This window comes from Polyodon spathula, chromosome 5, assembly GCF_017654505.1.
Source record: "Polyodon spathula isolate WHYD16114869_AA chromosome 5, ASM1765450v1, whole genome shotgun sequence".
In the NCBI taxonomy this organism is placed as follows: domain Eukaryota; kingdom Metazoa; phylum Chordata; class Actinopteri; order Acipenseriformes; family Polyodontidae; genus Polyodon; species Polyodon spathula.
Genome location: NC_054538.1, coordinates 78094129 through 78116044, shown reverse-complemented (window position 1 = coordinate 78116044; position 21916 = coordinate 78094129). Strand labels below are relative to the sequence as shown.

The 21916-nt window shown below is 43.6% G+C and overlaps 1 protein-coding gene across 1 annotated transcript in view; it reads right to left on the bottom strand.

Moving 5' to 3' along the window:
• Window positions 1-582: 582 nt before the first annotated feature.
• lrpprc (leucine-rich pentatricopeptide repeat containing) overlaps window positions 583-21916 on the bottom strand; it is an 83382-nt gene continuing 62048 nt past the window's right edge. Inside the window, exons 26-38 of the mRNA XM_041251424.1 lie at window positions 18523-18591; window positions 18106-18196; window positions 17669-17811; window positions 15657-15792; window positions 15083-15209; window positions 13084-13172; window positions 8548-8752; window positions 5629-5774; window positions 5176-5291; window positions 2859-2933; window positions 2051-2135; window positions 1333-1475; window positions 583-818 (exon numbers count right to left, since the gene is read on the bottom strand). Of these exons, the coding sequence (XP_041107358.1) occupies window positions 750-818; window positions 1333-1475; window positions 2051-2135; window positions 2859-2933; window positions 5176-5291; window positions 5629-5774; window positions 8548-8752; window positions 13084-13172; window positions 15083-15209; window positions 15657-15792; window positions 17669-17811; window positions 18106-18196; window positions 18523-18591 (1494 nt within the window). The 3' untranslated portion in view covers window positions 583-749. The remainder of the gene's footprint in view (window positions 819-1332; window positions 1476-2050; window positions 2136-2858; window positions 2934-5175; window positions 5292-5628; window positions 5775-8547; window positions 8753-13083; window positions 13173-15082; window positions 15210-15656; window positions 15793-17668; window positions 17812-18105; window positions 18197-18522; window positions 18592-21916) is intronic.

Sequence of the window (21916 nt, the reverse complement as noted above, 5' to 3'; positions counted from 1 at the left end):
CCTGTGAGCGTGCTATCCAGTACAGACACACGCTATACCTCTACCCTGACTGTGATTCACACACACTTGTGAGCGTGCTATCCAGTACAGACACTGTGCTATCCAGTACCTCCACTGTGATACATTAACTGCTATAGAGCACATTTTAGATCAGTTTGTACTGCTGGGTACATGAACAGTCTTTTCTGCTTATCAGTCACTGCCATGTTTAAACAGTTGGAATCAGTTTTAAAGTTTGAAACATTATTTAAAGCCTCTACCACTCCAGGCTGGTATCTCTTACACCAGGGGTCTCCAATCTGGGTCCTGGAGGGCTGGTGTCCCTCCTGGTTTTTGTTCAAACTGTACCCTAAATTACCAATTAAGCTTCCAATAAGCACTTAATTGGTTCAATTAAGTAATTTAGGGTACAGTTGGAATAAAAACCCGAGAGGGACACCAGCCCTCCAGGACCCAGATTGGGGACCCCCGTCTTACACCCACATGTGGCGACCAAGGCTATCCAAAAACTTGAACCTGGAACTTGAATCCCTTTTCTTCTCATACAAAATGTCATGAAAACACAGATCTCTACTCCACAGCTCCACTTCACACCCCTGACGTGTCCCAGATTTTATTGGCATGGATAAATACTTCTGTACAGCGATGAGAAGTCACATGTAATAACAAACATTAACCTACACATTTTCAGCAGCAGTATACAGTATATATATAAAAAAATAACAAAACAAAGAGCAATGAAACTAGATCTAGTCGTCCTCTGAGAGCTGGTTACTGCTGCCTCGTCTCAGCTTGTCTGCGTAAAACCTGAAGCTCTCCTGCAAGAAACACATACGGTGGCTGTTAGAGTATTGGAAAAAGCTACTCTACTATAAAGGGTGCCTTGCAGCTTTTACCAGGAATGTGCAAACATAATATCACATTATTTCTCCTTATTTTCATGTGTTGGTTAAAATTCCTGCAGTAAGTCTGAAGTGAATTGTTGAAGAACATGTTTCAAGTGGACACATCACTTCATGGTGGATTAAATCTCAAGTAAAAATCCTGATTTTGACCGATATCAAGAGTGAAACTCAGCTGCTGCCTCCTACACTATGTTAAGGACTGTAAGTTTTTAGAATGGAACAGATTATAGCTCTTGGAACATCGGATTTAGCGATATTTTCCAGTAAGGATGTTAGATTCAGTTTAATGCTTAAAACCATGAATGTGGAATGAAACATATATCCATGTGTATTATGGAGAAGACTGAATAAATAACAAATATCTCTGGTGTGACACAGGCTGGCATGCACTCTGTACTGGGAGTGAGTGTACAGTTCCCATTCTTACCGGGGGCTCTGTGAAGGGGACGGGCTCCCCAGCGCTCTTCAGCAGCAGGGCCAGTCTCTTCAGGCACAACTCGTCAGGCTGCATGTGCTCCTCCTGCATCTGCTGGTACAGAGCCTTGGCTGCAGCGATGTCATTGTCTAACCCTGGGGTGGGGGAAAGAGAAACAAACAGAGGGTCAGTGCTTCTGTGTGATGGATACACAGAGATAAAATCAGACCATTTTTTGAGAGGGCAAAATAAAAACAAGATCTCTTCAAAAGCCTTTCCAAAGCTAACCAAATGACGCGGTCCTGGCCTCAGTTTTAACTTGGATTTAGATCCACTATAGTGTGTATGCTGTTGTCATCCCATCATAACTGCACTTCACAGGATGGCCACTGACGCTAAAACACAGCAAGTTATATACTCCACAGTGAAACTAACATTTTCACAAAACTGTTCAATTCAAGATATGGGCAATGAAGAGTTAACACTTTAAAGATGTAACGGTTTGTGGGGTTTTATGGATCGGAAGCAGCTTTGAAAAAGCTGGACTATAACTTGTAGTTTGGACATTTTCCTGAGAAAATTATCTTCAATAATGAGATCATTTTTAAACCTTTTTTTTTTTTTTTTTTTTTTTTTTTTTTTTTTAAGTCATTTACAGGCGCTTCAAAACAAATCCATTCAAAACAGAGACAGACTGCAACAACAGAACACTGCTAACGTGTGACTGTACCATAGCACTTCATGAGGTAGGCGTAAGCCAGCTCCTTGTCAGGGAAGTCGGGTAAGATGTCAAGCAGAGCTTTGATCTTTGGAGCCTAAAAAACAAACAAACACACAAACAAAGAACTTAGAACTTCTTTACAGAACAGAGGACTAATTACAACAAAACACAATGGATTTTTCAGGCTGCAAACCCAATGACTATATTTAGCATTTAATAAATAGCTAACCTCATCATCATCAATTAAATGACTACAATCGTTTCTGAAAGCACTTGACGTCCATCTGCTCCAGCTTCTCCAGGATTTCCTCTGAACTATCATCAGTGTCGCTGCACTCAATATTGTGAGACCATGATTTGAAGGAGTCCCATTGTTTTGTGGTCCCTACTTAGCGCGGCACGAACCAATTAGTGGGATTGAGCGCTCCATGGAAAGCAGGTGCTGGCAATCAGGTGAGGGTTATTGGTGTTGATTGGGCTAAGCTACCATTCCATATGAAACGAGTGAAGAAACAGCTGTATGGCTTTGAGATGACTGCTGCTTTAGCTGGATTCTGCAATCCACACAGATCCAAGCAGCTGTTTCACTTGGACTGGTCAATAAGCCCAATCAACATCAATGACCCTCGTCTGTGGAGAGCTTGATCCGAATAAATCAGATGATCTGATTGTGCAGCACTAGTCCACACCATCAATGCTCTAAGACAACAAACCCACACTATGATTCACAGTAGCTAGAATTTCACAATTACAGTAGAAGCTGACCTGGGGGATGCCCCGAGGTGTTCATATTCATCAATGAAAATGGTGTCAGTACCTGGCCAGGCTTCTGTGCTGCCCTGGTGATGTAGGCTACCAAGATCTCCTTTTGTTCTCCTATACCAGCACATCTCTGGAGAAAGAATAAAGAAACGCTGATGAGTGCAAAACCAAGCAGAAACATGGTCAACAAGCAGCGTGAGCACAACGTGGCCACCTGAAGGCTCTCTCTCATTCAACGGCACGTCACTGCTGCAACCCACTACTGACTAGGAGAACTGAAGATCAATGACTGAACTCCATTTCTGCCTTCGACTCTTTCTCATTCAACAGGTTATTGAAATACAGCGTCACTGCTGCAACCCACTACCGACCAGGACAACTCAATGACCGAACTCCATTCCTGCTGTTGATCCCTTCTTTTAAGCAGCAGATTTTGCTAAGCTACTGAATCCTGAAGGCAAGGCCCTGCCAGGACCCTGACCACTAGGGGTTGCTGAAGAGCAATGAGGTGAACTATCCCAGGGATGGAAATCAGATTCCCACTCCATATCAGTTTTGATCCATTCCTGGTTTTCCACTGTTTAATAAGACAAAGCTGAATTTCACTGAGAATAATCAAGCTCGCAGCAAAAACTAGAATGGGTGAACCTGGAACTGCTAAGCAACAGGAGTCTTATTTCCATCCTTGTATCCCCAGAAGATTAGACTACCCAACCTATGGAAGCTCCAATGCAGAGCAAAAACGCGATTCAAACCTCGCTTGCATGACTCCCTCTGCACCCCACACTGCATTGCTTTTCACTGCGTGGGAGTGCGTTCAGGAGTTAAACAGGGAGTGTTATGACAAGGGCAGTCCATTCTCCAGTTGAAAATCTGCACTGATGGGCTGAGAATTGTAACACCTGTCATATATTAAAAACATAGAAATACAAAAATAAAACCAGTTAACTAACAAAGTTTTGTTTTTTAAATTCCCATTTTAATAAACCGTGCCATTTTCATTCTGTTCCTGTATTTCAGAAAGTCTTTTGTAATAGCAGGGAGGGAAGGGGGGTGGGGAAGTCTTCTTCAATTATATTGCCAAACACTCACAAGTGAGCTGCGGACCAGAAGGTTAATTATACATTTAATAAGGTGTCAGGCAGATAACTGCTCATTTCTTCATAAAATTTAAAATGTACGAGCGAGTTCTCTTTAAAGTATAATTATCTACACTTACGCATACAAAAGGAATGATTTTAATCTCTCAGCTTTTTCTAAAAGCCCCTTTCAGACTGCGAGACAGCCAAGGTTTTTTTTTTTTCTCTTTCCTTGCTTTCTCTCATTTAAAAATGTTGTCGTCAAAAGTTAAGACTGCAAAGTTTGTGCGACAGATCGGAAAGATCAGACGTCTTCCAATCTTTAGAAATCAAATGGTGGTGCTGGGGGTGGGGGGGTGGGGGGGCACAGAACTTGTTCCGTTTTATTCTCTTGTTTGTATTGTACTTTGTTTTATTGTACTTAAATGTTTTTCTTTTTTGTTAAGGGCCTTGAGATGGCTTGTGTTGAAAGGCGCAATATAAATACATTTTGATTTGATTTGAGTTGAATCAGATTGTGTTTGCAGTGAGTACAGCCTTGTCACATTTACAGCTTTTTACAAGATGCTGACTTGGATGGAAAAACATACAAACACACAAATAAAATATGTATATATACACACACACACACACACACACACACATATGACTGGCTGTCGAGAAAAGACAAAGACGTCACTGCCTGAATACATAAGCAGCAACGTGACTGACTGCCAAAACGTTCCTGCCCGATCTCGAATCATCCACGACATACAGGCAGCCATTTTCAAAGATGTGTCATTAGCTTCATGAGGAGTTCAAAAGAGAAGTTTTTACAATCTCAGCGTTTCTAACAAACAGTACCAGCTTGGACAGATTGGAAATGCTGACCAGACCCCCGTGTTTTTTCAACATGCCAAGCAATACCACAGCTCACAAATTGGGAGAAAAATAGGTGGGAGTAATCACGACTGGAAATGAGAAGCAGCTCATGACTGTAATGCTGTGTGTGACAGCAGACTGGGAATGAGAAGCAGCACATGACTGTAATGCTGTGTGCGACAGCAGACTGGGAATGAGAAGCAGCACATGACTGTAATGCTCTGTGTGATAGCAGACTGGGAATGAGAAGCAGCTCATAACTAATGCTCTATGTGACAGCAGACTGGGAATGAGAAGCAGCACATAACTGTAATGCTCTGTGTGAGAAGCAGTCTGCTATCACACAGAGCATTACAGTCATGAGCTGCAGACTGGATGTTGCCCGTGACGACGGCAGAGTGCTATTGCTCGTGGCGCTGGTGGAGTGTTTACCTGCAGAAGGAACTTGGCGTCTTCAGTCCTGCCGGTGTCCAGGAACTGCAGGAAGAGGTCTGTGGCTGGTCTGTACGCAGCAAAGTGGTTTGCCAGTCTCTCTGCCATGGCGCTTACTGCCCAACACAGACACAGAGCAACGTTAAGAGGAGCGCTCTTTACAAACAAGTCATTAGGGAAAATAAAGACATCCACAGGGGCTCATACACAAAAAAAACAGGAAAAAAACAAAGAAATCCATAGGGGCATATACACAAAAATAAACAGGAAAAATATTATGAACAGTCAAGTAGCAAAGGGCCCTTATAAAGATTTATATAGGACTTTTACACATGAACATACCCAACAGGGAATTAACCAAATCAGTTGATCAACAAAATGGTGAGGGAGCACTGTACAAGCCTTGAAACATGATTAAAACAAACCACCCAAGGGACCACTGTCCAAACTTACACTTATCCAAAGCAGGCTCCAGCCTCTCTTCAATGACCTTCCTGAACACGAAGGATACACTGCTGACCTGCAGCCCTGAACTCTGACCTCCGCTCCCCGGAGTAAACAGGGGCTCAATGAACTGCACTGCAGAGTCAACATCATTGCTGGAAAAGTATTGAGAACAGAACAGAAAGGGGGGGGGGGGGTAATAACAACATTATTTGCTTTGCTTTTTTGCAACAACGATTAAACAAAACTGAATAAGGTCATGAAAATTTTACTTTGAACATAAATATTACAGTTCGGATTAATGTAAAAAGGCCCTAGTACTCCATTTAAGCAGCCTGCGCTGAAACTCAAACTGAAAAGGATTCATGGCTCAGTGCGCAAAACTCAGGGGTAATCCAATGTCTTGCCAGAGTGAACTTTAACCCAGGCCCTGCCTAACTAGCAGTGACACAGATGCTGTTCTGCTGTTAAGCAAAGACAACTGTCGCCACTCTACTTAAAAGGATGGCCAACGGACCTCCAAACAAAAATATACCATTAGAGGAATGCAGCGTAAATAATTCAGGCTGCAAAGTCATAACAATCTTACTACTTATTCCATTAAACATGTATGCGGGTAGGAGAACATTTCCAAACACAGTGCGGATAGATGCCCTTCACTGCTGCTGTTCCAGGAGAGATCTGGCAACGTGACTTCACCTTGTTGCATTGTTACTGACCCATCACTCCACTGCTGGTAACCCAGGCTTTATCTAGCAGCAGACCCGGGACAAAGCAGCCCTTTACCCCTAGATAATACCCGGTCTTCAGGTAAGGGTGAAGGGCATTTTACTGTACCAAAACAACCTAATGCAGAATCCAAAAACTAATTTCCATAGCTAGTATTACAGTCCACCCCTTTCTTCTTTATATTCCAGGTGGAAACCTGATACATTCGGGTGCTTCTCAAGGTCTCGTGGATTCTACAGAACTGATACCACAGTAAATATTTACAATCTCTGTCTGACCCGGAAGGGTAAACCAGTTTGGATCACAGAAATACTTTATCTAGACTTCACTATTGCACAACACAAAAAGACAGATAAAAAGGTAGAAAACAAAATGTATCAATTTTAAAAGAGAACGTGCAATGTTTTCTGAAGTCAGTTTGGGTTCCTTAGTGAAGATTTTCTCGTGGAACCTTCTGTCTCCGAACTACATTGCTAGGTCTTATTAGCCTGTGGCTGAAGTTAGGCAAAACCCTAAACACACTGTACTGTAGCTGGGAGGTGCAGACCCTGCAGACAAACCCTAAACACACTGTACTGTAGCTGGGAGGTGGAGACCCTGCAGACAAACCCTAAACACACTGTACTGTAGCTGGGAGGTGCAGACCCTGCAGACAAACCCTAAACACACTGTACTGTAGCTGGGAGGTGCAGACCCTGCAGACAAACCCTAAACACACTGTACTGTAGCTGGGAGGTACAGACCCTGCAGACAAACCCTAAACACACTGTACTGTAGCTGGGAGGTGCAGACCCTGCAGACAAACCCTAAACACACTGTACTGTAGCTGGGAGGTGCAGACCCTGCAGACAAACCCTAAACACACTGTACTGTAGCTGGGAGGTGCAGACCCTGCAGACAAACCCTAAACACACTGTACTGTAGCTGGGAGGTGCAGACCCTGCAGACAAACCCTAAACACACTGTACTGTAGCTGGGAGGTGCAGACCCTGCAGACAAACCCTAAACACACTGTACTGTAGCTGGGAGGTGCAGACCCTGCAGACAAACCCTAAACACACTGTACTGTAGCTGGGAGGTGCAGACCCTGCAGACAAACCCTAAACACACTGTACTGTAGCTGGGAGGTGCAGACCCTGCAGACAAACCCTAAACACACTGTACTGTAGCTGGGAGGTGCAGACCCTGCAGACAAACCCTAAACACACTGTACTGTAGCTGGGAGGTGGAGACCCTGCAGACAAACCCTAAACACACTGTACTGTAGCTGGGAGGTGCAGACCCTGCAGACAAACCCTAAACACACTGTACTGTAGCTGGGAGGTGCAGACCCTGCAGACAAACCCTAAACACACTGTACTGTAGCTGGGAGGTGCAGACCCTGCAGACAAACCCTAAACACACTGTACTGTAGCTGGGAGGTGCAGACCCTGCAGACAAACCCTAAACACACTGTACTGTAGCTGGGAGGTGCAGACCCTGCAGACAAACCCTAAACACACTGTACTGTAGCTGGGAGGTGCAGACCCTGCAGACAAACCCTAAACACACTGTACTGTAGCTGGGAGGTGCAGACCCTGCAGACAAACCCTAAACACACTGTACTGTAGCTGGGAGGTACAGACCCTGCAGACAAACCCTAAACACACTGTACTGTAGCTGGGAGGTGCAGACCCTGCAGACAAACCCTAAACACACTGTACTGTAGCTGGGAGGTGCAGACCCTGCAGACAAACCCTAAACACACTGTACTGTAGCTGGGAGGTGCAGACCCTGCAGACAAACCCTAAACACACTGTACTGTAGCTGGGAGGTGCAGACCCTGCAGACAAACCCTAAACACACTGTACTGTAGCTGGGAGGTGCAGACCCTGCAGACAAACCCTAAACACACTGTACTGTAGCTGGGAGGTGCAGACCCTGCAGACAAACCCTAAACACACTGTACTGTAGCTGGGAGGTGCAGACCATGCAATACTGAGTTTATCGGCTCAGTGTGCAAGAATCTTACAAAACAAGACTGGCCAAAAAACTCCTTATATCATCAATGGAAATAAAAAAAGTATTGTACCGTACTTTTAACAAGCAACCCAATAACTGTGAATGTCTCCATATCCAGAACAGTTACATAAAAAACAGCATGAACATTTTGTGAATTAATAAATACAATTAAAAAAACATTGTGTCTTGCTTGCTTACTTCTTGATGTGTGCGACAGCTATATTATTGATGAAAAGCATGCGTGATAAATTAATGGACTGTCCCAGGCTTTTAATCATGCTCTCCACTGCCTGAATGCTCTCCACGTCTCCCTTCATCCCCAGTGCCTGGACCAGCCTGGTGACAGCCAGCTGCGTGGGGACCTGGTCGGCCTGCAGCATCCCCTTCAGCATGCTCAGGGCACCTGCAACGAGAGGGGAGTGAGACACTACAGCAGCACCTACAACCAAGGGGAGCATTCAACAAGCAAACTGCAGCACGATATTCAAAATCTGCTACTAGTATTAAAGAGCATGGTACCAAACTTTAAAACAGTTGAACATTTCAAAGGGTTGCACTTCTGCACGATCCCCTGGGGAAAATGACAGTTGTAGGTATTTTCTGAAGAATGAACTATTAAAAAAATAAAAGTACAACGTATTTGAGCAATACATAAACAAACACACATGTATACATATTACGCAGATACACAAAAGCCTAATCGGATATTGATAAACTCTTATAATATATATATAAATATATATATAATATGTATATGATAATATATTATATCCTGTATATATATATATATATATATATATATATATATATATATATATATTACACATACATACATACATACACACACACAGCTCTGGAAAAAATTAAGAGACCACTGCAAAATTATCAGTTTCTCTGGTTTTACTATTTATAGGTACGTGTTTGGGTGAAATGAACATTTTTGTTTTATTCTATAAACTACTGACAACATTTCTCCCAAATTCCAAATAAAAATATTGTCATTTAGAGCATTTATTTGCAGAAAATGACAACTGGTCAAAATAACAAAAAAGATGCAGTGTTGTCAGACCTCGAATAATGCAAAGAAAATAAGTTCAGATTCATTTTTAAACAACACAATACTAATGTTTTAACTTAGGAAGAGTTCAGAAATCAATATTTGGTGGAATAACCCTGATTTTCAAGCACAGCTTTCATGCGTCTTGGCATGCTCTCCACCAGTCTTTCACATTGATGTTGGGTGACTTTATGCCACTCTTGGCGCAAAAATTCAAGCAGCTCGGCTTTGTTTGATGGCTTGTGACCATCCATCTTCCTCTTGATCACATTCCAGAGGTTTTCAATGGGGTTCAGGTCTGGAGATTGGGCTGGCCATGACAGGGTCTTGATTTGGTGGTCTTCCATCCACACCTTGATTGACCTGGCTGTGTGGCATGGCGCATTGTCCTGCTGGAAAAAACAATCCTCAGAGTTGGGGAACATTGTCAGAGCAGAAGGAAGCAAGTTTTCTTCCGGGACAACCTTGTACTTGGCTTGATTCATGTGTCCTTCACAAAGACAAATCTGCCCGATTCCAGCCTTACTGAAGCACCCCCAGATCATCAGTTTGGTGGTTCCTCCACCACATTTCACAGTGGGTTCGAGACACTGTGGCTTGTAGGCCTCTCCAGGTCTCCGTCTAACCATTAGACGACCAGGTGTTGGGCAAAGCTGAAAATTGGACTCATCAGAGAAGATGACCTTACTCCAGTCCTCTACGGTCCAATCCTTATGGTCTTTTGCAAACCTCAGCCTGGCTCCTCTTTGCTTCTCATTGCAGAAGGGCTTTTTTCTAGCTTTGCACGACTTCAGACCTGCCCCTAGCAGCCTGTTTCGAACCGTCCTAAGATTTGGTTCAGGTGATCCCCTAATCAGTACCTCATTCAGTAGAATGAGGTGTGCCTGTGTTGGAATTCAACAGACACTGGAATGGAATGGCTGCCATACATGTAGAGATGCTGATTTAAGAAAAATTTGCAGTGGTCTCTTCATTTTTTCCAGAGCTGTGTATATATATATATATTATTTATTATATTATTTCTACATAAAAAGTGACCGAGGATTCTTATTTTAGTGTATTAGTGGGACAATATTAGCACTGTGCCACAGCACTCAAGACTAAAAACTTTGAGCTCCAAGGCTGCCGATCGCCTTCTCCCATCACAGGTCAATGGTCTGCTCTCCACCTCCAGCACCACGGCCCGCAGTCTCCTATCTACCTACAGCACCACGGCCCCGCAGTCTCCTATCTACCTACAGCACCGTGGCCCCACAGTCTCCTATCTACCTACAGCAACGCGGCCCACAGTCTGCTCTCCACCTACAGCACCGCGGCCCCGCAGTCTTCTTTCTACCTAGAGCACCCCGGCCCGCAGTCTATCTACCTACAACACCGCAGCCCGCAGTCTGCTCTCCACCTACAGCACCGCGGCCCCGCAGTCTCCTATCTACCTACAGCACCGTGGCCCCGCAGTCTCCTATCTACCTACAGCACCGTGGCCCCACAGTCTCCTCTCCACCTACAGCAACGCGGCCCACAGTCTGCTCTCCACCTACAGCACCACGGCCCCGCAGTCTCCTATCTACCTAGAGCACCCCGGCCCGCAGTCTATCTACCTACAACACCGCAGCCCGCAGTCTGCTCTCCACCTACAGCACCACGGCCCCGCAGTCTCCTATCTACCTACAGCACCGTGGCCCCACAGTCTCCTATCTACCTACAGCACCGTGGCCCCACAGTCTCCTCTCCACCTACAGCAATGCGGCCCGCAGTCTGCTCTCCACCTAAAGCACCGCGGCCCCGCAGTCTCCTATCTACCTACAGCACCGTGGCCCTGCAGTCTCCTCTCCACCTACAGCACCGTGGCCCTGCAGTCTCCTCTCCACCTACAGCACCGCGGCCCACAGTCTCCTCTCCACCTACAGCACCGCGGCCCCACAGTCTCCTCTCCACCTACAGCACCGCGGCCCCACAGTCTCCTCTCCACCTACAGCACCGCGGCCCACAGTCTGCTCTCCACCTCCAGCACACTGCCGCAGGAATAACATTGCTTATTCAATTCAGTAGGTTTCCAAATTAGATGTATTCAAAACAATGTGATGGCCTGAGCGCAACTTGTGCGCCAAGGAACAGCGCTGGAGGAAATATTATGCACCCCAAAGGTGAAACCTCATGTCAAAGCAGCGTTTATGTATTCAGGAGCTAATGGGACTCATTTAAAACACCAAACAAAAGAACCAATGTTCCCCCTGACAGATGTATTCCTACACAATGTGACCTGTAATGCCAGTGCCACTGTTTGGATGTGTCATTTCTTTCAATTGCCTGCTCAGTCTTTAAAAGAGGGGGCTGTCAGGGGACTGCTTTAGATGTGACACCTGCCATGAGGGCATTCTGAGAAAAGGCGATGCTGTCTCTCAGGAGGGCTTACATTCATGATAATCTGATACATCTTATAATAATAATAATAATAATAATAATAATAATAATAATAATAATAATAATAATAGTCTTGCTGGTACTGGGATTTACTGCAATAAAAGCTGTGACTTTATACAAACACTGGAGCAGTTTATCCCTGTGCTTACAACTGCTTAAATGCAGCAGTCCAGAATATAACGCTTATAATAGCAGTAAGGCCATGTGTTTGAGGGTTACATAGTGTAAACTGTGTATGCAGTTCTACTTGTCTATAATGCACTCCTGGGGGTGATCTGCACTGTGCTTGGGGGTTACCTAGGGGTAACCCGGTCGTGTCCCATCCCTTCAGTATGAAATTAATGTCTGTAATGCACTCCCCGGGACTTTTCTCCTTTTGCACACAGAAAGTCGAGCAGAGCTGAAACAGCCAGGTCCAGTCTGTCCTTGGGGACTGAAAACCATTCAGGTTCAAATCCAATCACTGCGCCCACCCTTACCTTAACCCTAACCCCCAACCCCCGACCCTGACCCTGACCCCAACCCTCCGTAGGGGGAGAAGTGGGTTCAAATCTTAGCTCAGTCACTAGTGTCCTATCATGGGCACGTTCACATGATCCGCTCCAACAATAACAAGCAGGAAATTGAAATATACCCTATACCGAGATTAAGTGTCTGGTTAACTTTGGCTAAAATTTCAGATCAGACGCTGCAGTGAATACCGCACTGTAGGGAAGTGCATTGCTAAACATACTCAATGTCCTTCCAATATGTTATAAAGCTACAGGTTCCATGGCAGTATATACAGTAACAGCACATATTTCATACCACTCTCAATCTAGAGAATATTTAGCCTGTTCCATACCCCCCCAACCAGCTCCCACACAAACACATTTTTTTCACAGAGAGTCGTATTGCTATTAAAGAAACCGAAAGCTTATGCTGCCCCGCCCCCACAGTGAAACATACTCTGCATGCCTAACGATCCTCACAGATAACTGTTCTTCTTCCTTAAAATAATAAAAAACAAACAAAAAAACGAAACAGCGAGTTGTGTTTAATGGAATGGAAAGTGGCCAAATGACAAGCGCATTCCTATTGAAGCTGGTATTATAAATGCATGTAGAGTCATTTATGTCTCTCAGCTCCCACAAAAGGCTCTTGATAAGCAGGCAATTTGCTAAATGGACTCCTTTATAGGAGGATGCGAATGGCAAAGCAGTGAGAGAATCCGGAGAGGCAGTAATGCGATGCTGAGGTCACACAGCGTGACATACCTTTCAGATTGTCCCGCCTCACTTGGGTGATGAGGAGGAGGCTGCTGGCCGTGTCGCTCAGAGTGAAGCCTGAGATTCGGCTCCTGGCTCTGAAAGAAGCAGACAGTTCCAAAGGAATTACTGACATGCATCCGATACCATAATAAACAGGTGAGCAGCAAGGTGAAATTAGAGGAGAGAAAAAAACAATACAGACCATCAACTAGCATATACAAAAAATATATATATATTTATCACCCTCCCCTCCCCTCCCTCCCCAGACAGCTTCTGTATTCCTCTGTCAAACTGTTTCTTATTATTTCCCCCTTTTTTTTTTTATTCTGACAGAGTTGACAAGACAGGCAAAAGGAGCCACAAAGAGAATAAGGAAGAGATTTGGGACAGAAATGCTGGCTCATGTGATTAGAGAAGAACAAAGAAATGTGTTAAATATATGTATGTGTGTGTGTGAGAGGAGGGTTACCACCGTGTGTAACGCTGGATGTAAATCACTACATGTGGTCTTTGTAACTACAGTATAAGGCACTCTCTTAAAAATGCAGGTGAAGTTTCTGGTACAGGGCTGGAATTCTAAACAGGAATGTCCTGCAGCTGGTCCAAAAAAAATATACATAATTGACTAAGTTTATATATAATTGACTGAGCTCTGGTGGTTTCAATAACCAGTACTGAAATGAAAATGCAATAGATGTGTGTCAATCTCCAGGTTCAGAAATGTCAAGTACCACACTGTAATGTAAAGCAAATGCACAATAACGGGCTTCAAAATGCTAAATCATCCAGTCTCACTCAATAAAGCCCCACCGATGATCTTTCAGCACGAAGTGAGCATCCTCCAGCTCCGCAGCGTGAGCAGACTCTCGGGTAAACGAACGTGTCAATATTTACTTATCCTCATCAATCCAAAGAAAATCGTGATGAGCAGACTCTCGGGTGAACGAACGTGTCAATATTTACTTATCCTCATCAATCCAAAGAAAATCGTGATAAGCAGACTCTCGGGTAAACGAACGTGTCAATATTTACTTATCCTCATCAATCCAAAGAAAATCGTGATAAGCAGACTCTCGGGTAAACGAACGTGTCAATATTTACTTATCCTCATCAATCCCACAAAATCCTGCACACAGCACCTGGTAAGACCATCCCGGGGGGGGGGGGGTTGCTAATGCAGTGGGAGCTGGTCTTTGGATTCCTCCTGTCCCCTGCACTCAATCCTCTTAATCGCCACATAAGCGCCCTATTGCTCAGTTCGGACGTTTCCTTTGCCCATCTGTCCAAATCTTTTCCTGCGTCTCGATCATTGCATCTCTGCGGTGATTAAAACGGTGTACCCCATGTCATAGCAGTAATCTCAGATTCCAACAACAACAAAAAAAAAAACACTGTGCCAACTAGCAGGTCAAGACTGGATTAAAAAGTTTGGCAAATAAAGAAGCTGCGAATTCAATAGGGAGGAATCAAACAGGGATAGTTTCTAACTGGGATTAGCTGACAAAGCGAGTTGGTACGAGAATAGCAGGGCTTCATTGTAATGTACTGGAGCGAGTGCCTTTATTCGGGGGGCCACGGATACGATCTCTGGCAGAAATCAGTATGTGTCTGCTGAGAGGGGCCAGCTTTTCTTCTCAGCGTTTCAGTACGGTTAGCAAACTTATCTATCTCAAGGCGTTGTGTGGTTGGAAAACAAAAAAAGGATTTATCACAAGGTAACTTTCTACAACCTACACCCAAATGAACTGCATTAGTCATACTTAAAAAAAACACACACACAGGCACAGGTATACATGTTAGACCTCTGTGCAGCTCTGTAGTGTTGAGTGCAGTTCTTTTTCCTATAGACTTGTGTGCAGCACTGCAGTGTGGCAGAAGTTAAATGTGATCCATGTCAACGCTCTTGCTCAGGAGCCCTTCAGTGGCTGCCAGTATATCATATTGTTTCCTATAGTTATTGATTGAACTGCAATGAGCCAGTTAAGGGTTTATTAAGCCAACGCACATGTCTTTAACCTTCATGGCATCCTCCAGGTTGCCTTCGGCCAGCAGAGACTTGATAAGGCTGTTGTAGGCAGCAGAGTGGAGAGCCAGGTCTTTGCTCTCAGCGTCAGACAGGACCCTGTACGCCTCTGGAACGACCAAAAACAAACCCATACAATGAATACACAAGCCATTCGGACTCAGCGCAACATGCATTATGGACAGTTCTCCCTTGAATCCGTACTATTTAAAAGATAATAACTCTGTTTTCCAGGGATGTCCTCCCGGTTAAGAGGGACTGTGTGACTGAATCCTTGTTTTTTATTTTATTTGGTATTGACCTGTATGTATCTCTGACACCAGGGTCAACACCAAGAGAGATGTCAAACGGGTCTCTAATGCACACATATTAGACAGGACCATGGTTTAATGTAGAGGACAGAAACATGGCTCTGGAGTTTCACAACAGCCTCATACCAGGGAGTGTCCGATAATCAGACATCCTACAGTGAAACAGCACACCTTCAATAACTTTACAGGTATGTGTTGTCAGAAAAGCGCCAGGGAGAAATAAAAACAATCAGGTAAGCAGTGACCTCCGCTCATGTTCTTCTTGCAGAGGGCCATGATGCGGCGCTGGTACTCGATGGGCGAGTCAGCAGGGAGGGAGGCCGGGGTGCTGGAGGCTTTGCCCTTTGTCTTCTCCATCTCTGCAGCCTCCTCAAACCACGCCTGCAGGGTCACACACAGAGAAGGAGAGTCATGCTGGTTTTACTTTTAAACAGAACTGTGTTTGCACGTGCTTCCTGTACTGTGTAACTCAAGTCTGTCCAATAGCACTTGTTTGGTTGCACTCTGTGCTGGACACCGACACTGTATGCAGCCAGCATTGCACATTATAACAACAGAAACAATATTAAAGTGTATGTCCGTAAGGGATTTTGGGAGTGCTTTAGATTAAGTGACGTGCATGTAATTACATGGTAACCACTGGTGGAATAAGCATGTAATTGTAATGTGACATGGTATTACCAAGTTATTACATCAGGTATGAACCGCCGATAGCTACCCAGACACTACAATGTAATCACATGTTAATTCATGTCTTGTAATCTAAAGTGTTGCTAGAATTGTCTAGGTGTCCCGTTTTAGAATGCTTTAACGGTTTATTTGGGGCACCTGTGACCCAAGGAGAAGGGTACATTATTATTAGGGTGTTGATTATGATGATTATGGCAAAGCTACAAAAAATAAGGACACTGACCAAAAATACAAAGTTAAATATATATAAACACACGTATATTAACATATATCTACATATGAAAAGTAATAACTTACTTTAACTTAGTGATGCTTTGCTTCATAATACCCATGGAGAAAAACAAGGTCTTATCTTTTACGATTCCATGATCATCCACCTCAAAACCTAAATAATTCCATACTTCACTGCTCACAGACTTTGGGGGTTTAGATGTTCTAGCCATTCTGGAAGTAACTGAATCTTAAGCTGATCTGCATATAAATGCTGACTCCCGACACCTCTAAAAGTATTAAGTATGGTGTCATCTCAAATTTTCAATTACTTTGAGATGGGTTTTGATGTCTAAAAAGTACATTGTTTATACATACCGAAAGTTTGAAATTCTGCAAAAAACGGCACGACTCTGGCAACAATCAGATGTCCAATAGTGGCAAACTTAATGCAGCATGCAAATAGCATTTTGTACCTAAATGCCAATCAATGGAATGAAATGCTTAAATAACACTTTAGTGTGCAGTGTTTCGAAACAGACCGCAGTTGGCATGTACAGAGTTTATTTATTTATTTATTAAAATATGTTGATTATAATATGTTTGTATTTTAGCAGTATTACCAATAAAAAAAGTATGCCTCTGCAAGCATACAAGAATTTGAATCAAACCCCATGATATGGAAATTATTATCAATACAGAAATTATATCAATATTGGTGCCCATCCCTAATACATATAAAAGAAAAACAATAACATAAAACTAATAGTTTTTTGTTTGTTTGACTACGGCAGAAAGTCGGTCAGATTTGTTGACTGCTGACTGCAGGAGACGGTAGACGTGGTAGAATTAGTGAGGATTTAAGACCTGCTTACTTGCTGTAAATATCTGGATTCTACTGATCATCCAAAAATCCAATATTGCACCCTTAATAAAAGCACCAGGATTTATGGATCAGTGAGGAGACTGATGAGGACGAAGTGATCTCACAAAACCAGCTTAACAAGGAGCTGGCATGGACTGGCAAAGGACTTGAGAGCAGGAACACTAACAGACATAATAAAAAGAGGAAACACACTTCTAACACTTAAGACCCGAGCACAAGACAACTCTATCTGATCCTTTATACCTTTCATTCATTCTTGCAGTATCTGACACCTGCTCTCACCTGTATACTGCCCCCGTGTTATTCCACACTCTAATTTAGGTCAGGGACAGAAACCGACATGGTATGCCATATCAACAGCATAGGTCTGGCAAGCTTTTAAGAAAAGGAAAACCGGCCTTTAACTGAAATGAAGAGGGGGCTTTGCCAAGGGTGTGGTCAACTTGCCTGAATGAAAGTAAGCAGCCCTACCTCGGGCACCTCGAACGGCACCTCCTGCCCGTTGCTCTTCAGAATGTCAGCCAGCAGCCTCAGGGTCCGCTCCCGCGGGATGACGTTCTCCTCCTGCATCTTCATCCAGGTGGCTTCAGCCTTCCTCCAGTCATTGTTCTCCTCTGAATGAGGAGAAAACCAATGCAAATAAGATCAAAGGACTAAAGCTACCTCTCCAAAATAGCCCTAACACATGTGTTAGAAAAGCACCCACGTCAGTATCACTGATTGCAGCAGTCCGCAGTACATTGGGTGAACACTGTCACTGAACGCAGGGTTGGACAATATTATAGATCAAATTTTAAGCTACCAAACTGATCAATTTAATTATAAAATTACAACATCTGGCCCCCAGGTGGCACGGCATGCTATTCAGCTGTCATGTTACACTGTTTAAAAGGAATTGCCCAACTTACTGCAGAGTCTGGTGAGATAGTAGTACATCTCGTCCCGATCACACTCAAACAGCTTCCGAGTCATCTCCACCATGTTCTCCAGAGTCTCCATCTGCACAAACAACAAGGTGACACTCTGCACTCTCACAAGCCTCTCCACTAGACACTTCCCTACAGAACACAGCTCCACACAGACCAGAGCAATCCTGCTGCCAACAGGGCACGGGAGTCTACAGTCTCTCCCTGGAGTGCGAGATGCAATGGGCTAGTCAAACTACATTCTGCAAAATACGGACTGTTTATATTGTAAACTTGCTAGACCTTATCAATTTTCACTATTCACACAAAGGGGTGTTGCAATGCCTATGTAAGGGCTCTGTACTATTTGCACGTCCTCTTACTAGCTCATGCTACTGTTGGGTGGTATGGTGCTCCTACCTGGTTGGCAGCAATGCACTTCTCAGAAAACCACTGCAGCCGCCCAGGACGAGACCTCAGCCCAGGAGTCTGCAGAGATACAAGAGAGAGACACACGGAGAAGGGTTACTGACAGGCAGCTCCACTGTGCAAGCAATGAAAACTACATGGGTTACTGACAGGCAGCAATGAAGACTATAGGGCAGGGGTACTCAGTTATTTTAGCCTATCATTTTAGGTCCAAAATCCTTGGTTACAGCAAGGTCCGGAGCATATTTTCACTCACATCCCCATACCGATAAACACAGAGTTACACAAAAATAGTTTTTACAAGTGTTGGTTTGAACGTTCTTCACTAGGTTTAAGGAGTTTCTGGGGGAATCAAAATTCGGTCTAATTTTTACTAGCCTGCCTTCTTTACTGATTTGTTACTGCAGGAGTTATTTTCCTGCCATAACCACAGAACAGTATAACTATTGTATTCTTATGTGTGTGTCTGTGTTAGCAGAGCCAAACATTGTGTTTCACCATTGCAAAAACAAAGCACACTGTAGCAAACAAAACTGAAAGAAAAGAAGAAAAAACCTGGACTGAAAACTCACCGTGCTTTCTCTTTCAAGTGAATTAAAATTAAAAACTCCTTATAAATAATAAACACAGTAATTTTACATTCAGTACATTTATCAGTCAGCTAATACACGCAGTAAGTGTGAGAAGCAGCAGGTCCTCAAAGGCCTTGAGTTACAGCTGAGCTCAGAAAGAGCAACACAGCAGCCGTGATACTGTTCACCTGTACATTGTGTTTCGTTCATAGCTCGCATTGAGTATCTGCTACTTATTAGCACAGCGACACCTACTGTACCCTTGCACACCACACTCTCAGAAGAACTATCCTGTCTGAAAAATTCACAGCACTTCCAATGTGAATGCAAGTAAAAACAGATTGGCATATGACTTGGCGGTCCAGTCAAAACATACTTATTGAGTACCATGCTATAAGGGTTACTGACAGGCACCAATGAAGACTATAAGGGTTACTGACAGGCACCAATGAAGACTATAGGGGGCAGGATGACAAACATGGGCAGCCCATGGGCATTAAGATGAGCCTTAAACAAAAAAAAAAAAACGTTACACAAACAAACTAGGCTAGTGCTGGTCTATGGGCCCATTATGAAAATAGTTCAAAGTTTGGCCGCCATTTTTATTTAATTTTTTTGAAAAGAAAGAAAGGAATACAAAAATCCTGAAGTTCTATAGCCAGAAACAATTCAGAACAATAACTGGTCCTGTGGCCCACAGTCAAGCGTTTACAATACTGATCTTCAACTTCCAGTAAATAACAGTGAAACCTCACTTGTGACTTTCATTCTAGCCAGCGCTTGAGTGATGAGCAGAGTCTATATGCTCCCCCCTTGTCCACCCCATGCTGTACTAGTCTCGGATCAGCAGGTGTGGGGGGCTCATGTCTGCTGCAGATAGGCTCCATCCTCACTCTACCCAACCCCAGTGACCTGGACGAGGAGACAGCGAGGCAGCCAGCAGGGGGTAGCTCAGAGGAGACAGCAAAGGTAATTCTGTTCCAGTTAAACACAGCTGGATTAAATTGTTAGTAAAAGATGAAGCCATATCTATGAAACTAAGAGAAGCACTGAGAATTAGAGCACTGGATTAAAAGACAACATCTATATTTTGTGGTTCATAACTCAGTGCACAACAGACAGATAGACTGAATGCTGTGTGAATGATTTGCTGCACAAGCCGATTATTCGGATCACGCTATCCAGAGAAACCAGGTGCTGACGACATGGAGAGGGTCACTGGTCTTGCTGCAATGCACACAAACCCCAGCAGCTGTTTCTTCATTTCTTTCACTCACAATGGTAAAATCAGCCTGACCAACACCAATGACCCTCACCTGGTTTCTGTGGAGAGCTGGATCTGAATACTCATAGAAATGTACTTGTGCAGCACTGCTTGCTACCAATGAGGAAATTCCTGTAGGGAGTTGGCATTATGCAATTAAGCTCTGCAATTGCAAAGGCATGGGAAAGACCAACAGCCATTAAGACCTGCATGTGGAAAGCAGGCTCTTTAAGCGTACTTCTGGGCAGTAAAGCATCCTCTTCTGAAGACTTGTTGAATTCACTGCCGGAGAGCAGAAACACATTAAACACCCTCCCAGGAAGCCTCTGCAGCCCCTGCGTTGAGGGCTTTGAAAAACACGCACCATATTTAATCTTCAATGAAGAGCAAAATCTGTTCTTAGTTAGCTGGCCAGCATTTCATTCTCTATTTTAACAATAAATAAATAAATAAATGATAATTAGCCCAACAGATATGAGCAAGGTTAGGTTTTAAATAATAATATATATATTTTTTTTATATATAATTACATTTCTGCCACACCACTTTGGTACTGAGATCAGAAACGAACTATCCTGCTCGCTTTTAATTCTGAGCACATCATTTCACATGTACAGTACAAGATAAGTTTGAATAAAGGGATTTGCAGCACTGTAAAACAATGTGATAACTGCAGTTTGGGGTTAAGTTATTATGACAGTCTATGGTCCTATTATGAAGCAAAATAAACATTTCTAATACTCTTGTACAAAAAAATGTCCTAAGCAAGTTTCATCACAATTGACTAAACACGAAGCAGCTCTAGATACACTGTATCGAGTACTCGAAAGGGTCTATTACTGTCCCTTAATTCTCCTAATCCCTCAATGGGAAAACATTCCTGCATAAAATAAAAACAGATGTCATGAAATGAACAGTCGTCATTCAAATCTTACACAATCCTCCTCCCGACAAATTAAACATTCTTCGGTTTCCATCGCATTGACTCCGATTCTTAGGACATGACAAAGTGCAAGTGGTACAAGTTTCAATATTGCCTGCGAGCTGCATGCCGCTGACCCAGCCCTCCTGGCAAACCCCTGCAGCAGCAGGCTGCCCTGATGAGCCTGCCGCTGTGCAGCTGGGATCGCCACTCGCAAAGCCCACATTAAGCACTCTTTTTTGCATATTGAGATCTTTTTTTCTCGCTTACAACAGCCAGCAATCCTCAAAAGAACGTCTAGGTCAAATTAAGTAAATCTCCAGGCTGGTGTGGGAGTACTGTACTGCTCCCTCAGAGCACAGCGCTGGAGGAAGCCGAGGGAAAGCAGCCCCATCAATACAATCAACTGGCACCTCCATCACTAGAGGCTGCGCTTTTCAGCCAAATCATGTTTTTCTTTATTTCTATAACTGATGAGAATGAAACAGTGCGTCTTAAAATGATAAAAATACAGAAAAGCAGAGTTTATAGCACTGTTGATTTTTTCAGTATTATTATTACTACTACACAATAAGTATTAATGAACATGAGCCCAAGGCAAGTGTTTCTATTGGCCAAGTGTAGTAA